This window comes from Cibotium barometz, chromosome 30 (assembly GCF_041138505.1).
Source record: "Cibotium barometz isolate CiBa-2024 chromosome 30, ASM4113850v1, whole genome shotgun sequence".
In the NCBI taxonomy this organism is placed as follows: Eukaryota; Viridiplantae; Streptophyta; class Polypodiopsida; order Cyatheales; family Cibotiaceae; genus Cibotium; species Cibotium barometz.
Genome location: NC_141075.1, coordinates 30,785,804 through 30,804,299, shown reverse-complemented (window position 1 = coordinate 30,804,299; position 18,496 = coordinate 30,785,804). Strand labels below are relative to the sequence as shown.

Below are 18,496 nucleotides of genomic sequence, written 5' to 3'. Positions count from 1 at the left end.
CGGGCAGCAACCAAGCGGTTCTCTCTTGTTGGCTATTGGGTAGCAACAGCAGCCCACCTCTCCATCAAGCGTGAGCTCCAGTCGGGTGTGTGTGGTAGCCCCATTCACACCCAAAACAGTCCCATATTCAGGTCTCTCAATACTTGATGCTCCAGCCCGGGAATAGTACCACGAACTCACACATATTGGCCAGCTTATACTCTGTTGATACCAAAGGTTTTTGCAAAGCTTATTGAAAGGGATTCAAGCAAAGGTCCTTGGTGTAAATCTTTCGAGGGATATTCACTGCTGCTAACACCCGTTCGGTGCCGGGTAGTCCAAGCTTTTGGAGAACCACGGTCCGTGGGTGCCGAGATCGGGAAAGCCAGGCGTTAGTACGGGAGCGCCTGTTTGTGCGTGGTCCTGGAAAACCAGTGGGGCGCTCCCTGCGGATTCCAATGAAGGCACGGGACCGTAGAGACTAGACTTCTTCAAGTGGTTCGCTCTACTTCGAACGTCTACTTCAAAACTATTGTTTGGTAACTGTATTCATTTCAATTGTACATGGACATCATCTGGTTCAATGAACCCATGGAACATTGTACCCCTTAAATACTCCCAATATTATATTATATATATTGAGGGGGGGAGGGGTCGGCCCGTTCCGGCCCCAGTGCTGATGTCCATTGATCTTTATTTCATTTCAATTTTTTTTCAGTTGTTATTGAGTTGTCCATTCATATTGTGATATTTAAGTTGTGCTATTACGCGTGTGGGTCTCCAACGGAGTCTACTCCCACTTGACGGGATCAGTTTCATTGGTATCAGAGCAAGGTCATTTCCCTCTTCTTGGTGGGGAAACGAACCTGTGTTTTGGACACCCCGCTTCTAGCACACTTAACACAATGGACAGCCAAGGCAACCCTTTTGAAGTGCCTAATTGGAGGGGCCAATCAAGTGCCTCGCGTGGTTCTGATGCTTTGCAAGGAAGGCACAAGCCCCTTGAGAGGGTGAATGATAGTGATTTGAGGGGACAACCGTCTGGTGGAAAGACAATTATGCAAGAAGAGGAGCCTAATGCATTGAGGGCTGAATTGGAGCATATGAGAAAGCTTTTGCAGGCAAAAGAGCAAGAGCTGAAATTCTTGCATAAAGATCCCCATGTACAAAGTGCCATTGAAGCAAGGAAAGCCGATGCAATGGTGTACATTACTTTTGAGTCTATGGCACGAGAAGTGGGCAAGAAGCCAAGGGAGTTAGCACTCTCCTACCTCCTCCGCAAAGGTGATATCAAAGAGGGGGAAGATGGAGAGCTGAAATTCAGAAATCCACCTCGCTTGAAGCATAGAGATCCCGCATCTCAAAGGTTGAGGTCATTTATGCAAAGGGAAGAGGTGACAGCCACCTCTCGTCATGCATCTTCTCCACAAGGCACAAAGGGTGACAGGTATATGTATGCTAGTGCTCGTGGAGGGCATGATGGTCACATGTATTCAAGACATGTATCCCATGGAGAGGGTGACAAGTCTGCAAATAGAAGAGCTTTGCCTACTGAGTTGTCTCATGGAGAGACATTGCCTTATGCAGGAAGGTCACATGCATCTCATTTTTAGGTTTCTGGTACACATGCCACCGTGTTTCATGAAACCTCCATGATGGCCCATGGAGCCCATGCAGATAGGGCTGCCCCATTGGATAAGGGGAAAAGAAAAAGAGAAGACCATGAGCCTCATGCCAGAAAGCTCAAGGAATTCAAAGCAGGTGACAAGTCCGTTAAGTTTGTTCATGGAGAGCATGATGCTTCCAAGGTGTTAGCATTTGTGGCACAGTTTGATATTGCTTTTAGTGATGATGAGGACTTCAATGAGAAGTCCAAAATTCGTCATGCAAGTGGAATGTGATGCTTGTGGCGATTGTATAGGAGCTGTCCTAAATCAAGAAAGTCATGCAGTTGCATATGAGAGCTGTCGATTGCATGATGCCGAGCTTCATATGGATATCTATGAGAAAGAGCTCTTGGTTGTAATTCATGCCTTAAAGATGTGGAAACATTATCTTCTTGGGGCTGAATTTGTAGTCAAGACAGATCATCAAAGCTTGAGATACTTTCTATCTCAAACAAAGCTTTCGGAGAAGCAGATGAGAATGGCAAACTTTCTGTCCATGTTTCATTTTCAGATTGTACATACTCCGGGAAAGAAAAATGTGGTGGCAGATGCATTATCCAGGAGGCCTTATGTGGCTGCAATTTCAGTGGCCTCTCATGGAGACTTATCTGCCATGCGAGATTTGTATCATTTGGATGCTGATTTTTGCCATATATGGACTGATTTGATGGCTGGTCACTCACATGCCTCTTATGTGATCAAAGAAGGTTATCTTATGAAGGATAACTGCTTATGTGTGGTGAAGGAAATGCGTCCAAAGGTTATGGAGGAATGTCACGCTCCACCTTATGCTGGTCATAGAGGTATCATGCCTACTACACGCATGATTGAGAGAGATTTCTTTTGGCCAAGCATGCGTAGAGACATTGAGGCATATGTACGTGCATGTCTTACTTGTCAAAAGGTGAAATTTGACAGGCAAAAGCCTCCAGGTTTGCTTCAACCATTGCCTATTCCCTCGCAGCCATGGGAAAGTATTACTATAGACTTTATTATGGACTTGCCTAGATCCCAGCATGGAAATGATGCTATTTGGACCATTGTGGACAGGTTTAGCAAGCAAGCTCATTTCTTGCTCGTCAAGAAAACCATTAAAGTTGATCATATGGTGAAGCTTTTCCTTGCTAACATCTTCAAGCATCATGGTATGCCTAAGTCCATTGTTGGGGATAGAGATCCCAGGACTACGAGCCTCTTCTGGAGGGCTTTATTTCATAACATGGGCACCACTAAACTTGAGTTTTCATCAGCTTATCATCCCCAAACGGATGGCCAAAGTGAAGCTGCAAATTCAGCCGTGTTGGATTTGTTGAAGTGTTATGTGGCAGATCAAAAGACTGCATGGGAGAAGTATCTTCCACTTGTAGAGTTTACCTACAATAACACAGTTCATGCCTCCACGGGAAAGGTCCCGTTTGAGATTATTTAAGGCAGAGTGGTCTTGCCACCCATCCTTCATACAAAGCATGAGATTTTTGCAGCTGATGAGTATGTACGTGACTTGGATGTAGCCTTTGCTCAGGTGCGGACAGCCATTGCAAGGTCACAAGATAAGCATAAAATGGCTGCTGACAAGCATAGAAGGGACATGCAAGTCAAAGAAGGTGATTGGGTATTGCTGAAATTTGAGAAAACTAGGCTTCGGAAGAGGCCAAGACGAGAAGGATCATATCCTAAGCTTTCTACTCGGTATTATGGACCCTTTAAGGTGATTCAAAGAATCAATGAAGTGTCATACAGGCTTGCTTTACCTAGTCATTGGAAGATTCACAATGCATTTCATGTGAGTCTTTTGCGGAAGTATGGTGGGCCAGATCCTGACGAGCCTGTCACGGAAGATCCGCCAGAGATTGATGAGCTTGAGAAGATCCTCCAGCCACAGCAGATTGTCTTTCACAAGGAGAGAAGGCTACTGAAACCGATCCCGTCAAGTGGGAAGACTCCGTTGGACACCCACACGCTTAATAGCACAACTTTAAAACCACAATTTGAAATGGACAACTTAATACAACTTGAAATTGAAATGAAATGAAATGGAAAGATGGACACAAGCACTGGGGCCGGAACGGGCCGACCCCCCCCCCTCAATATGTGATATATTTATTGAGAGTATTTAACAAATACAATGCTCCATGGGTTCCAAGAACCAGATGATGTCCATGTACATATGAATACAGTACCAAACAAATAGGCTCAAAGTCGAAATTCAATGTAGATGCTCGAAGCAGAACGACCGCTAGCGTGGTCCAATCTCTACGGTCCTGTGCTTTCACTGGACTCCGCAGAGAGCGCCTCATTGGTGTTCCGAGACCACGCACAAATAGGCGCTCTCGTACTAACGCCTGGCTCTCCCGATCTCAGCACCTTTGGACCGAGGTTCTCCAATAGAGCTTGGACTACCCGTGGTATTTGTGTAGAAGGTGTAGCCACCCAGGAGATATGAAGTCCTTTTGTAGTCGTCAGTGGAGAAGACGTGCAACCTTGTTGAGATGGCACAACCGCCTAGTAGAGAACTTAGCGCAGCCACCAAGACAAGTACCACAGCAAAGGGCACAGCCGCCTGCTGTGAGAGAAGGAGCACCCACTTGCAAGGGAGGAGTTGCCTGGCTGCAACGTGGAGAGAATGAGCAGCTCGCTGGAGTTAGAGCGCACAGCCACCTGCCTTACTGGAGATGGAGTGCACAGCCGCCTGCAGGTGGTGATGCTGTGCACAGTCGCCTACACGTGGTGATGCGCAGCCTATATAGATAGGAGACGTCTGGCACAGCCGCCTGTATGAAGAGGCAGCGCAGCAGTTCTTGAAGTGGAGGAGGAGGCGCACCCAAAGTGTCTCCTGTAGACAGGCGCAGCCTGATGTGCAGCCGCCTGAGAGCATTAGCGCAGTCGGTAGAGCAGCCAGCCGCTTGGGAAAACAAGCGCAGAAGGTGGTCGCCGAGTTGTTTTTCTTTTTCGAAAGATGATGGAAGCCAATCGCCCTGGTGGTACTACGATGGAGGTGAAGGCTTTTTAATAAAAAAATAAAGTGGAGTTAAACCATTAGATTTGGGCTGGCTCCCCACGTTTGCATGTGGGTGGCCAGTTCCAAGGTGGGTTGGGTAGGTGCCCATGCACCCACCCCCACACACTTAAGTGGGGCTCCCCACCTTGGCCCCTAAGTGGCTGCCCAAAGGGGGTGCCCACTTTTAAGTGTGTGAACATTTAACCCTATAAAACAAAGGGTTAGAATATAAAATATTAAAATAACATGTGCAATATACTTACCACCTGTTCACATGCACCAAAACTCATCAAAAGACAGAGCAGACTTCACGACTCACTGGCAGGCGTCCCCGCTCAGTAAGTAACACGTCAAGCAGGCAAACACAAAAATACATGTCATGCGAAAACAGTTTCAAACATGCAAATCATGTGTGCATGTGCAAATAGTAACACGGACATATCTCCCGTTCATGGAACAAGTACAAAATATTTGTCGGCACAAAACTGGCACGACATAAAAACATAAAAACCTGGTCTTCCTATGGAGTGACAGTCCCTTAGGTAAGACACAGTTCCAGGCACGAGTCTCCCTATGGTGTGACAGTCCCATAGGCAAAACACGGCACGAATACTGGCTCTTCCATGGTGTGACAATCCCATGGGTCGAACACAGTCCAGGTCATACACGGGTGGCACCAGTCTGGCTCCCGTCCATACGACACCATCCTACTAACACATGTCAGCAAAATACTGGCCTCTTCACATGAGACAGCGGTCTGGCCTCAAGTGAACGAGACGCAAAAACTGGAGATGGACCAAATGGTCGGCCAATTGGTGACATCCCCCCAGGCTTCTAAAGAGTTGTCCTCAACTGAAAAGCCTCAAGATATGCCTGCAACAACTGTGGGTAATCAATAAAATAGTCCTCATTTACCCATTTTGCATCAATAGGCAAATAATTCTTAAACTTCACAAGGTATCTCCTGGAAAGCTTTCCTGCACGTAGCTTTCTCTCCTTGTAAAAAACAATCTGTTCTGGCTGTAGGATCTCCTCAAGCTCTTCAATCTCTGGCGGATCTTCTATGACAGGCTCATCAAGATCTGGCCCCACATATTTCCGAAATAGACTCACATGAAAAGCATTGTGAATCTTCCAATGACTAGGTAAAGCAGGCCTGTAGGACACTTCATTGATCTTGTGAATCACCTTGAAGGGTCCATAATAGTGAGGAGAAAGCTTAGGATATGATCCTTCTCGTCCTGGCCTCTTCCGAAGCCTAGCCTTCTCAAATTTCAGCAAAACCCAATCACCTTCTCCATGTCCCTTCTGTGCTTGTCAGCAGCAGCCATTTTATGCTTATCCTGAGATCTTGCAATGGCTGTCCGCACCTGATCTAAGGCAACATCCAAGTCACGAACATATTCATCAGCTGCAAAAATCTCATCCTTGATACGAAGGATGGGTGGCAATACCACTCTGCCATAAATAATCTCAAAAGGAGCCTTTCCCGTGGAGGCATGGATTGTATTGTTGTAGGCAAACTCAACAAGTGGAAGATACTTCTCCCATGCAGTCTTTTGATCTGCCACATAACACTTCAATAAATCCAACACGACTGAATTTGCAGCTTCACTTTGGCCATCCGTTTGGGGATGATAAGCTGATGAAAACTCAAGTTTAGTACCCATATTATCAAACAAAGCCCTCCAAAAGAGGCTCGTAGTCCTGGGATCTCTATCCCCAACAATGGATTTAGGCATACCATGATGCTTGAAAATATTAGCAAGAAAAAGCTTTACCATATGATCAGCTTTGATGGTTTTCTTAACGGGCAAGAAATGAGCTTGCTTGCTAAACCTGTCCACAATGGTCCCAATAGTATCATTCCCATGCTGGGATCTAGGCAAATCCATAATAAAATCCATAGTGATACTTTCCCAAGGTTGCGAGGGAATAGGCAATGGCTGAAGCAAACCTGGAGGTTTTTGCCTATCAAATTTCACCTTTTGGCAAGTAATACATGCACGTACATAAGCCTCAATGTCTTTACGCATGCTCGGCCAAAAGAAATATCTCTGAATCATGCATGTAGTAGGCATAATACCTCTATGACCAGCATAAGGTGGAGCGTGACATGCATCCATAACCTTTGGACGCAAATCTTTCACCACACATAGGCAATTATCCTTCATAAGATAACCCTCGTTGATAGCATAAGAGGCATGTGAATGACCAGCCATCAAATCAGTCTATATATGGTACGCAGAAAGACTCTTTTTCATTGCTTTATTAATTTGGATGTGTGATACAAGTGGGATGGAATCCCCTTCTTTGCCAGCATCAATAAAATGCATGCCGCCTTTATGCATAAAAGAAATCATATTAGACTTGTAGTCTTTGCGGGGCTCAAGCCTATGGTGCCATGGCTTGCCCAACAGTACATCACATCCATTCAGTGGAGCAACTAGGAAATGCTCATTATCAAGGTAGCCCTGGATATGGATACGCAACTTCCCTATCAATGGGGTAACCTGCACCTCTTTACCAATAAATGCAGCTTCGGCTTCAATCTGAGGTCCCATGTTCTCAACCTCAATACCCAATGCAGCTGCTATTTGCATAGAGATGAAGTTATCAGTTGCACAATCATCAAACATGAATAGTGCGGGCTGATCCTTGATTTGCCCCCAAGCCTTGCAAACCATTCGCTCTTTTGCATCATGACCTGTATTTCCTTGCACATCAGGAACTGCATGTACATTAGCTTTGATGTGCTTGTCCTCGTGCTTTGGTTTGCGATCTGGGCATTGTCGAAACATGTGATCTTTGCTACCACAAGAAAAGCATTTTCCATCCTTGGCATATTGCTCTCTTTGCTCTGGAGTTAAGCCGAATTTGTTCTTCCTTGGGCCCTGATCTTTAGATGTGTTATTTTCGGCTTTACCACCCTTGTAGGTGTCCCGGAAGTTCTTTTTAGGTGGCTGTCCACCCTTTTGCAGATTTGGGACAGCCTTGTCTTTCCCCTTGGAACCTCCTTGATCCTGCTTAATCTTGAGCACCAATTGCTCCATAGCAAGAGCAGAAGCTGTGAGTTGTTGCAAAGTATGTTTCGGGTGTAATTCTATGCCCGAACGATATGCTGGTTGCAGTCCAGAACGAAACTTCCTCTTTCTTTCATCCTCAATGATTTGCATAAAGGGAGTTACTTCCAGCAACACTTTCCAGAATTTGTTAACATACTGTTGCACGCTTTCATTATCTCTTTGTTCCAGCCTGTCCCACTTTTGAGTGAGAGTTTGCTCCGCATTTGGTGGCAAAAACTGAGCATAGAATCTGTCTTTAAATTCCTTCCAAGTGGAAATGGGATCCTTGGTGATCTTTTCAGTGATCCACCAATGTGGAGCAGTCCCTTTCAAAAACATGCTAGCATGGCGTACTTTAGACTTTTCTGTAAAGTCCTCATCGCTAAAAGCAATGTCGAACTGTGCCACAAATGCTAACACTTTAGAAGCATCATGTTCACCATGAAAGACATCAAACTTAACAGATTTGTCACCTGCTTTGAATTCCTTGAGCTTTCTGGCATGAGGCTCATGGTCTTCTCTTTTTCTTTTCCCCTTATCCAACGGGGCAGCCCTATCTGCACAAAGGGCACAGCCGCTTGCTGTGAGAGAAGGAGCACCCACTTGCAAGGGAGGAGTTGCCTGGCTGCTGCGTGGAGAGAATGAGCAGCTCGCTGGAGTTAGAGCGCACAGCCACCTGCCTTGCTGGAGATGGAGTGCACAGCCGCCTGCAGGTGGTGATGCTGTGCACAGTCGCCTACAGGTGGTGATGCGCAGCCTGTATAGATAGGAGACGTCTGGCACAGCCGCCTGTATGAATTCCTATGGAGTGACAGTCCCATAGGTAAGACACAGATCCAGGCACGAGCCTCCCTATGGAGTGACAGTCCCATAGGCAAAACACGGCACAAATACTGGCTCTTCCATTGCGTGACAATCCCATGGATAGAACGCAGTCCAGGTCATACACGGGTGGCACTAGTCTGGCTCCCGTCCATACAACACCATCGTGCTAACACATGGGTGGCACCAGTTTGGCTCGCGTCCATGTTATGCAAAATATTGCCCCTTCACATGAGACACCGGTGTGGCCTCAAGTGAACAAGACACAAATCTGGATATGAACCAAATGGTCGGCCAATTGGTGACATTCCCCCGGGCTTCTAAAGAGTTGTCCTCAATTGAAAAGCCTCAAGATATACCTGCAACAACTGTGGGTAGTCAACAAAATTATCCTCATTTACCTATTTTGCATCAATGGGCAAATAATTCTTGAACTTCACAAGGTATCTCCTGGAAAGCTTTCCTGCAGGTAGCTGTCACCAATTGGCCGACCATTTGGTCCATCTCTAGTTTTTGCGTCTCGTTCACTTGAGGCCAGGCCGCTGTCTCATGTGAAGCGGCCAGTATTTTGCTGACATGGACGGGAGCCAGACTGGTGCCACCCGTGTGTTAGCAGGATGGTGTCGTATGGACGGGAGCCAGACTGGTGCCACCCGTGTATGACCTGGACTGTGTTCGACCCATGGGATTGTCACGCCATGGAAGAGCCAGTATTCGTGCCGTGTTTTGCCTATGGGACTGTCACACCATAGGGAGACTCGTGCCTGGAACTGTGTCTTACCTATGGGACTGTCACTCCATAGGAAGACCAGGTTTTTATGTTTTTATGTCGTGCCAGTTTTGTGCCGACAGATATTTTATACTTGTTCCATGAACGGGAGATATGTCCATGTTACTATTTGCACATGCACACATGATTTGCATGTTTGAAACTGTTTTCGCATGACATGTATTTTTGTGTTTGCCTGCTTGACGTGTTACTTACTGAGCGGGGACGCCTGCCAGTGAGTCGTGAAGTCTGCTCTGTCTTTTGACGAGTTTTGGTGCATGTGAACAGATGGTAAGTATATTGCACATGTTGTTTTAATATTTTATATTCTAACCCTTTGTTTTATAGGGTTAAATGTTCACATTCACTTAAAAGTGGGCAGCCACTTAGGGGCCAAGGTGGGGAGCCCCACTTAAGTGTGTGTGGGGGTGGGTGCATGGGCACCTACCCAACCCACCTTGGAACTGGCCACCCACATGCAAACGTGGGAGCCAGCCCAAATCTAATGGTTTAACTCCACTTTATTTTTTTTATTAAAAAGCCTTCACCTCCATCGTAGTACCACCAGGGCGATTGGCTTCCATCATCTTTCGAAAAAAAAAAAACAACTCGGCGACCACCTTCTGCGCTTGTTTTCCCAAGCGGCTGGCTGCTCTACCGACTGCGCTAATGCTCTCAGGCGGCTGCACATCAGGCTGCGCCTGTCTACAGGAGACACTTTGGGTGCGCCGCCTCCTCCACTTCAAGAACTACTGCGCTGGATTTATACTTTCTATCGTGCCATCACTGTGCCGACAGGAATGTCTAGTACTTGTTCCATGCACAGAAGATATGTCCATGATACTGTTTGCACATGCATTCATGTTTGCATGTCTGGAACTGTTTTCGCGTGACTTGTATTCTTGTGTTTGCCTGCCTGACGTGCCACTTACTGAGCGGGGACGCCTGCCCCAACGACGAGTCGTGAAGTTTGCTCTGTCTTCTGACGAGTTTTGTTGCATGTGAACAGGTGGTAAGTGTATTTCATTTGTTTATTTTATAGCATTATTTCTAACCTTTGTTTTTTTTTTTATAAGGTTGCAGGTTCACACTCTTTAATGAGTGGGCGGCCTCCTCAATATTTTATGGTGCCCTTTGGTAGGGTGGGCACCCACACATGGGCTATGGTGGGGAGAGAAGCCCTCCCTTAATCGTGTGTGTTGGGGTGGGTGCATGGCCACCTACCCACCCCCCCTTGGGAGCCTTCGAACTAGCCGCCCCCATGCAAAGGGTGGGTCGGCCAGCTGTACGAGGGGCCCCCACCATCGCTTGGCGCCCCTCTCACTCTTGCTCTCTACCCCACAAGCGGGCTGCAACAGGCGACTCTCTCCCCTTTTCTATCGCTTGGCGACTAGGTGGGCAGCAGCTGCTGCAGGCAACTCCCTCTCTTGCTGGATGGCGGGCAGCAACCAGGCGGTTCTCTCTCTTGTTGGCTATTGGGCAGCAACAGCAGCCAATTCAGGGCTTTCTCCCGTGCATGCACAGCCGGTCAACAGCAGTCTACAGCAGCCCATCTCTCCATCAAGCGTGAGCTCCAGTCGAGTGTGTGTGGCAGCCCGATTCAGACCCAAAACAGTCCCATATTCAGGTCTCTCAATACTTGATGCTGCAGCCCAGGAATAGTACTACGAACTCACACATATTGGCCAGCTTATACTCTGTTGATACCAAAGGTTTTTGCAAAGCTTATTGAAAGGGATTCAAGCAAAGGTCCTTGGTGTAAATCTTTCGAGGGATATTCACTGTCGCTAACACCCGTTCGGTGCCGGGTAGTCCAAGCTTTTGGAGAACCACGGTCCGTGGGTGCCGAGATCGGGAGAGCCAGGCGTTAGTACGGGAGCGCCTGTTTGTGCGTGGTCCTGGAAAACCAGTGGGGCGCTCTCTGCGGATTCCAGTGAAGGCACAGGACCGTAGAGACTAGACTTCTTCAAGTGGTTTGCTCTACTTCGAACGTCTACTTCAAAACTATTGTTTGGTAACTGTATTCATTTCAGTTGTACATGGACATCATCTGGTTCAAATACTCCCAATAATATATTATATATATTGATGGGGGGGGGGTCGGACCATTCCGGCCCCAGTGCTGGTGTCCATTGATCTTTATTTCATTTCAGTTTTTTTTCAGTTGTTATTGAGTTGTCCATTCATATTGTGATATTTAAGTTGTGCTATTACGCGTGTGGGTGTCCAACGGAGTCTACTCCCACTTGACGGGATCGGTTTCAATAATATGGTACAAAAAGGTACCTAGGTTCTACAGCCATAGGCTGCCTTCATGAAAAGGTGGAAACACCCAAAATCATCCTAATGTTGGACCCACTCCCTAGTGGAGTGAATGACCACAACAATGAGCATACATGCCTATTTATAGGTTGGATGTGACAATCAAATCTCGCCAACTGCTAGTCGGCCAACTTTATGGACATCAATACTTCACTTGCTGCAACGGACTGGATATCACACTTGCATAATTTGGCCGACAGCACTCCATGTCCTCCAATCAGTCAAATCCCTGCAAAAACAGCAGCACATGCTCCAAATCTATGGTTCTAGTCTCTTTTTCTGGCTGCCCCGTTCTGGACTAGCTTTAGGATATGTCCATGGGCAAACTTGCACATGACATGGGATGGTCAAATGAGCCCAAATCTGCCCCATTTATAGGACCTAAGGGCTCCTTGACTAGCCCCTTTGTTGGGCCACTAGGGCAGATGGAGGTAGAGGCTTGGTCGTGGGCAAAAAAGCACCAGCAGAGATGTTGTCTTTGTTAAGAACTCAGTTCAGCCCATGCTTTTATGCACAAAACATCAAAATGTTTGCTCACATGACATTTTTGATACACTTTTACCTTTGTACAATGCCGGGCAGCCATATGTGGAGCAAATGAATGCTCAAAAAGGTGTTGCAAATCAACCCATACTAACTGAAAATCAGCCCGAATTTCAACCCATGGATCAGCCTATTGATGAGGCAATTGTGAGTGATGCAGTGGATGAGGAAAGAGTGGCCATACAGGCATCCAAGAGTAAGACAAAATGGTTAGTGTACACATTGTGGGACAACAAATTAGCTACTCCTTTACCTAGCAAGACACATGGAGGTTCTCATCATGCATCTTATTCTTTTGTGGATCATGCTCTCATTGCCAATTTATACAATGAGGGGACTCCCAGAGCATGGTATAAGAAGATAAACCCATACTTGGTTGCAAACGGTTTTTTCAACAGTCTAACTTAGAGTACCCCCTATGTAAAGAGGAGTACAGATTATATTTTGGTTATCATTTTATACATTAATGACATGTTGTTCATTGGCCCTAATGAGAAGAATCTTTCAACCTTCAAGGCTGAATTACATGTTTCAGTCAAAGTACATACAGAGACTACTTACATGGTTTGGTCTTGAAAACTGTAAGCATGTTGCTACACCAATAGAGACAAGTGCTAGGCTTAGTCTCCAAGATACAGGTGAACTATTTGATGCATCACTTTATCAGTAGACTGTTGGATGCCTCATCTATCTATGTAATACGAGGCTAGACATTCAATTTAGGGTCTCCCAGTTCAACGAGTTTATACACAGTCCCAGAAGTAAGTATTGGCAAGTTGCTAAGCGAGTATTTAGATACTTACAGGGCACTCAATCCCTTGGATTATTCTATGCTAAGGGAGGTGATGTTCAACTGCATGCTTTCAGTGATTCCAATCGGACTAGATGTTATGCCACGCGAGTGTCCACCAGTGGCTTTTGCTTTCACCTTGGTGATTCATGTATATCATGTCTCAACAAGAAGCCACACCGCCAACAGTGGCCACTTCGAGCTGCAAAGCTAAGTACAAGGCAGCTTTTACAACAACTGTGGAGTGTGTATGGCTCAAACGCCTTTTGGCAGATCTTGGTGTTGGACAGCACTCCCCCACCTCCATCTTCACTAGCAGCCAGAGTGCATTAGCCATTGCGAGGAACCTAACGTTCCATGCTCGCACAAAGCACAATGAGTTGCATTATCATTATGTCAAGAAGAGGCTCATTGCAAGAGAGATTAGCTTGGCTTATGTCTCTACACAACAATGTGGCAGATATGTTCACGAAGACTCTCTCATGAGAGAAGTTTGAAAATTTTCGCAAAGCTTTGGGTTTATTGCCATTTGGATATTGGTCAACCACACAATCCCTGTGCGTGTTCACATCAAGGATTTGTAGCCATTTATATGATAGTGGTGTGTGGACGTAGACTAATAATGGACCAGGGCACTTTTTCTCTCTTTTCCCCCGCGCGCATGTGGGCACTATTATGAGTGTGTAAGTGATCTCATCATGTCACTTCACTTGTACTTCACTCATTCCCATCCATCTACTTTGAATGTTATGAGTGTGTAAGTGACCTCATCATGTCACTTCACTTGTACTTCACTCATTCCCATCTACTTTGAATGTTATGCTTCCATCTCTCTTCTTGCTTGCTGCATCTATGAGTGTTGCTACTTTGATCTCCACTCCAACACTGCCCTGCATACTCTTAGGTGTGTCACACTTTCATTCATCTTTAAATCAAAGAATTTATACTTTTGAATTCACAATTTTATTTCCAAATAAGCTTTTCATTTTTTCCCATACCTCCTTTGCATACTTTTTAAGATCAAGACGATGTAGCAAGTGCCGTCAAAGAGACTGCAACAACAGTTGCGACGGAGAGCATTGCGGGCGGCTGGCGAACTGGCATCAAGTAGAGGGCATGTGACGATCGTGACACACTCAAACGGCAACTAAAAGAGCGACAGCATCAAGGGTGATGAGGGTGACGATGACTATATATATATACCTAGATGAATGCAGAAACATGCCCAAATTCACCTTTTAGGAACGTGCATGTTATAAACTCATGGTAGTCAACCCACAAGACTATATAACTATCAACTCCATTATGCATAGTATGGACTAGATACTACAACATCCCCACTAACGTCATCAGTGCCCAATAGTGGGTCTAGAACTCTGTATCAAGATATGCTCTCACACATGCACTCCACACACACACACACATAGGAGCATGTATTCACACAAAGCCCTTCGTACTGAGTTTCTCTCAAACCTCCAAAGATGCAGGGCAGACTCAGCCATAATGAAACCTAGCACTAAGGGAAGTAGCAAATAGAAAGAATTAATACAACAAATAAGTAGTTGATAGGATAAATGCACCGCTAAAGATAGAAAGAATTAGCACAATATTAACTGGCCGCAACTTGGACGAAAACTTCACAATGTGAAATCCGCATGTCCGCTAATACGGCTGAATAATATACCTAGATGAATCCAGGAACACGTCCAAATTCACCTTTTAGGAACGTGCAATTTATAACCTCATGGTTGTCATCCACAAGACAATAAACCATCAACTCCATCATGCATAGCATGGACTAGATACTACGACATCCCGATTCCCCACTAACGTCATCAGTGCCCAATAGTGGGTGTAGAACTTGGTATCAATATATGTTCCCACACACACACCCCACGCGCACACACACATAAGAGCATACATTCATACAAAGGTCTATGTACTGAGTTTCTATCAAAGCTCCAGAGATACAGGGCAGACTCAGCCATAATGAAGCCTAGCACTAAGGATCATAATAAATAGAAAGAATTATTACAACAAAAAGGTAGTTGATAGGGCATATGCACCACTAAAGATAGAAAGAATTAACACAATATCAACTGGCTGCAACTTGGACGAAAACTTCACAATGTGAAATTTGCATGTCCGCTAATACAGCATAAAGATATACCTAGATGAATCCAGGAACATGGGCAGCAGCTGACGGATGATGATGACTAGTAGCAACTAAGGCGCAGCTGCATCGAAGTGCGGCTCAAAGCAGAAACAAGACATCACTTGAATGGCACCGAGCAAAAACGAGACCTCAGCAGGCCAAAAAAACCATACTGACCAGCAAGGCCAGTTCACGGTGGCGCAACGGGAGGAAATGATGGCTCACAGGCTGCACTGGCAGAGATGCAGACGGGCATATGTGGTAGCGGCAGCAATAGTGGCAGTGAGCAGGTAGGTTCTCGTGGTCAGCAGGTGCGTGGCAGTGAATCTAATACCAAATGTTGAGTTCAAAGTTAGGGTTTACAGGCAAAGGTGGATGGAAGTTCTGCATGGTGCGAGTGTGTGCAGGCATAGCAAGAGAGAGATGATGATGAAGCATCAGTTCCCACATGCCTGACACTTGAGAACAACATTGGTGATAGATCACATACATACAGCCACTTCCCCAAATGTCTTACAATATTGAACAAGCAAAACAGACATTTGCTCATGACAACCATTAATATTCCTACGTAAAGTATGAGGTACCCTATGGGTAAAGGCAGGCCCCCACCTCTAGCGCCCACCCTCCCTCCCCACCTGATTGAAAAGTTTGACTGCCTTGACCAAATCTCTGTCTGATGAAAAAGTAACTATTTTTTCAACTATCTTTACGTTAAAATTTGCTTCTTGATTGTCTTTAAGATAGCTTATGTACAAGACAAGCACACATAGAGACCAAATAGCAAACATTATGAAGAGAGACAAAATACCACAAGAATTTGCTGAACTGGTATCCGATAATAAGCTGCAAGAGGCCCAACCTGCCCATACAAAGTTATAAAGAATGCTCATTGGCAAGCAATCTACACCAGCTGCACTCTACTGTTATACACAAGCTTTGTAAGATAACAGAGACAACACGAAAACAAAACCAACTACCACTGAGGTAGACAAACGTGGGAGGCAGGCACACGCTGTCACGGGCCATGACCCGTAAACAATGCATTGTCATGGTGTGCTGCTCCCGCATAGGTTAAGCCCACACAGAAACATGTGAACTGAACTGATTGCATGCAAAATAGAACGATAGATTGCAGCAATGGATCCAGCGAGTTGATGGTCAAAAGGGAAGAGCTTTGCAAAACAAACCGCTTTGAGACCAAAAGGGAAGAGCTTTGCAAAACAAACCGCTTTGAGATTTTCTTGATTCTAGTGTAGCTCAATGTGCACGGCTGAGTACCATAGTCACATGGGAAGGAGCGTGCAAGCTAGTAAAAGTCAAGGGTTTTGGATTGAAAAATACCGATTCTCCACTTAAGTTGACATATGTTTGGGGCTTGGCAAGAAGCACTTGGGCAGGTCCAATCTCCCCTACATACAAAATGAATGGAGAGTATCATGTGAACCTTGATTTAGACAAAACTAGAAGGAAAAAGGAAAGGCAAAGTGCCTCTTACCCTTCCCTGTAAGCGCCTTCTGCTGAATTGTGTTCAGCTTAATACCTTCGGCCTCTGCAATAGCATCAATCATATCAAAGCCTACCTGCAATGCACTATGTAGCACAATTATTTCTAGAGAATCTAGATGCAATTAAAGGAGATCCTAGTAATAGCACAATAATTAACTCAAACCCTAACATCTTATTTTTTCTTCTCTAAGATAAAACCCTGACATCTTCAACTAAACTAAGGGCCACATATCAAACATGTCCCCAGCTGCACAGCCCAGTTGGAACAGGAGTTTAGATCTCTAGGCAGGGAGCCCAAGTTCAAACCAGTCAGGCTGCAGCCAGTGACATGATATTGCCTATCCCTAAAATAAATGCATTACACACTCAAAAAAATGTACAAAAATCAAACATAAAAGAAGGGAAAAAAATTTAGCATAATGATAAAGTCTTCATCTAAACCTAAGTTTTTATTTTAAACAAAAAAGGACAATGATAATCAAAATTCAGATAAGGAGAGACACAAAGCATAGGACAATTATCATACTTAAAGGTGGGAAAAATTTTAGAAAAAAGGGTTTAAAAAGCTCAACACGCTCACATGTTAAGGGCAGAAACAGGAAACTCTCTCTCTCTCTCTCTCTCTCTCTCTCTCTCTCTCTCTCTCCGCCCGGCGAGCTCCCATCACATGCGGAGGTGTTATGGCTTCTTTGCATTCAATTCTAGAGGAGGATGGTATCATAGTATATACCTAGATGAATCCAGGAACATGCCCAAATTCACCTTATAAGAAAGTGCAATTTATAACCTGGTAGTCATCCACAAGACAATAAACCATCAACTCCATCATGCATAGTATGGACTAGATACTATGACATTCCCACTAACGTCATCACAATATGACCACATATTGTCAACATGTAGCATCACATGGATACTTTTGCTTATGTAGCTAGTTCCGCACAATTTTTTATTTTCCATGGTTCAGTATTCATCATGGATACATCGTACTACCTTTTTCGTCTCATAGACCCTCTGGGTCTTTTTGAAGACGCTAATATATCTTTCTTTCTCTCTATACAGGACACCTTCGCCTGTACACACACGGCACACGTGCGTGTATATAGAACTATCTAAATAAATGAAGGCCAGATAACCTTTTGAAGAACTCCGAATTATCTAAATAAATGAGGGCCATTATCAGATTAAAGGTGTTCTGCAAGTGCACTCACATTGTGGCGAGTCTTTTCGAACTTTTTACCGGGGTTGCCAATGCCTACTATGAGCCAGGGGTGCTGCTTGACAGGTACTGTTGTTGCAGATGTCGATGATGTTGTTGTTGTGGATGTTGCTGCTGAAGAAGAAGGAGGGTTTGCACAGGCAACCAGAAGACGCTGCTGCACATGGCGGCAGGTAAGGTTGCTGTGTGTGGAGAAACGCATGCTGATGCTGTTCACACTCCCTGAATGGAGCATTTTGATTGCACGCATAGGCTACAACCATCCACCAACAGAGTTAACTATGTATTCGTACATGTATATGGATATATGTTAAATATGTGTGTGTGTGTTATTATCTGGATGCCTGAGTTGGGGCGAGTTTTATATATACTAATACTCAACTTGCGCGTTGCTTTGGTATGTAAAAGACATTAAGAAGCGAAACGTAGGAATGGAAGTCGGAATACAAATGGTCAATCGAATACAAAAGGTCAATCGAAGGGATTTTTTCCTCTTATTTTTTAAAGGGATTTTTTTCTCTTATTTTTTAGAAATCACGGATTTCTTTTTTCTCTCCTGTCCCTGTGCCTTGGTTGTCCATGGTTAATATGCAATAGATAATTGCAAGGACATTGATATATATTATTACGAAAAAGAAATGTTTACAGTCACACATGT

At 45.0% G+C, this 18,496-nt stretch overlaps 1 protein-coding gene across 2 annotated transcripts in view; it reads right to left on the bottom strand.

Moving 5' to 3' along the window:
- The window catches only part of LOC147621380 (peptidyl-tRNA hydrolase, mitochondrial-like), a 40,049-nt gene extending 21,858 nt beyond the window's left edge, over positions 1-18,191 (bottom strand). Inside the window, exons 1-4 of one of the 2 annotated variants that reach the window (XM_086824128.1) lie at positions 17,831-18,191; positions 16,609-16,693; positions 16,455-16,522; positions 15,922-15,972 (exon numbers count right to left, since the gene is read on the bottom strand). In XM_086824128.1, the coding sequence (XP_086680254.1) occupies positions 15,922-15,972; positions 16,455-16,522; positions 16,609-16,693; positions 17,831-18,088 (462 nt within the window). In that variant the 5' untranslated portion in view covers positions 18,089-18,191. Of the gene's footprint in view, positions 1-15,921; positions 15,973-16,454; positions 16,523-16,608; positions 16,704-17,830 lie in introns of both variants that reach the window. The other variant, XM_086824129.1, reaches the window with a different exon arrangement.
- Between the last annotated feature and the right edge of the window lie 305 nt (positions 18,192-18,496).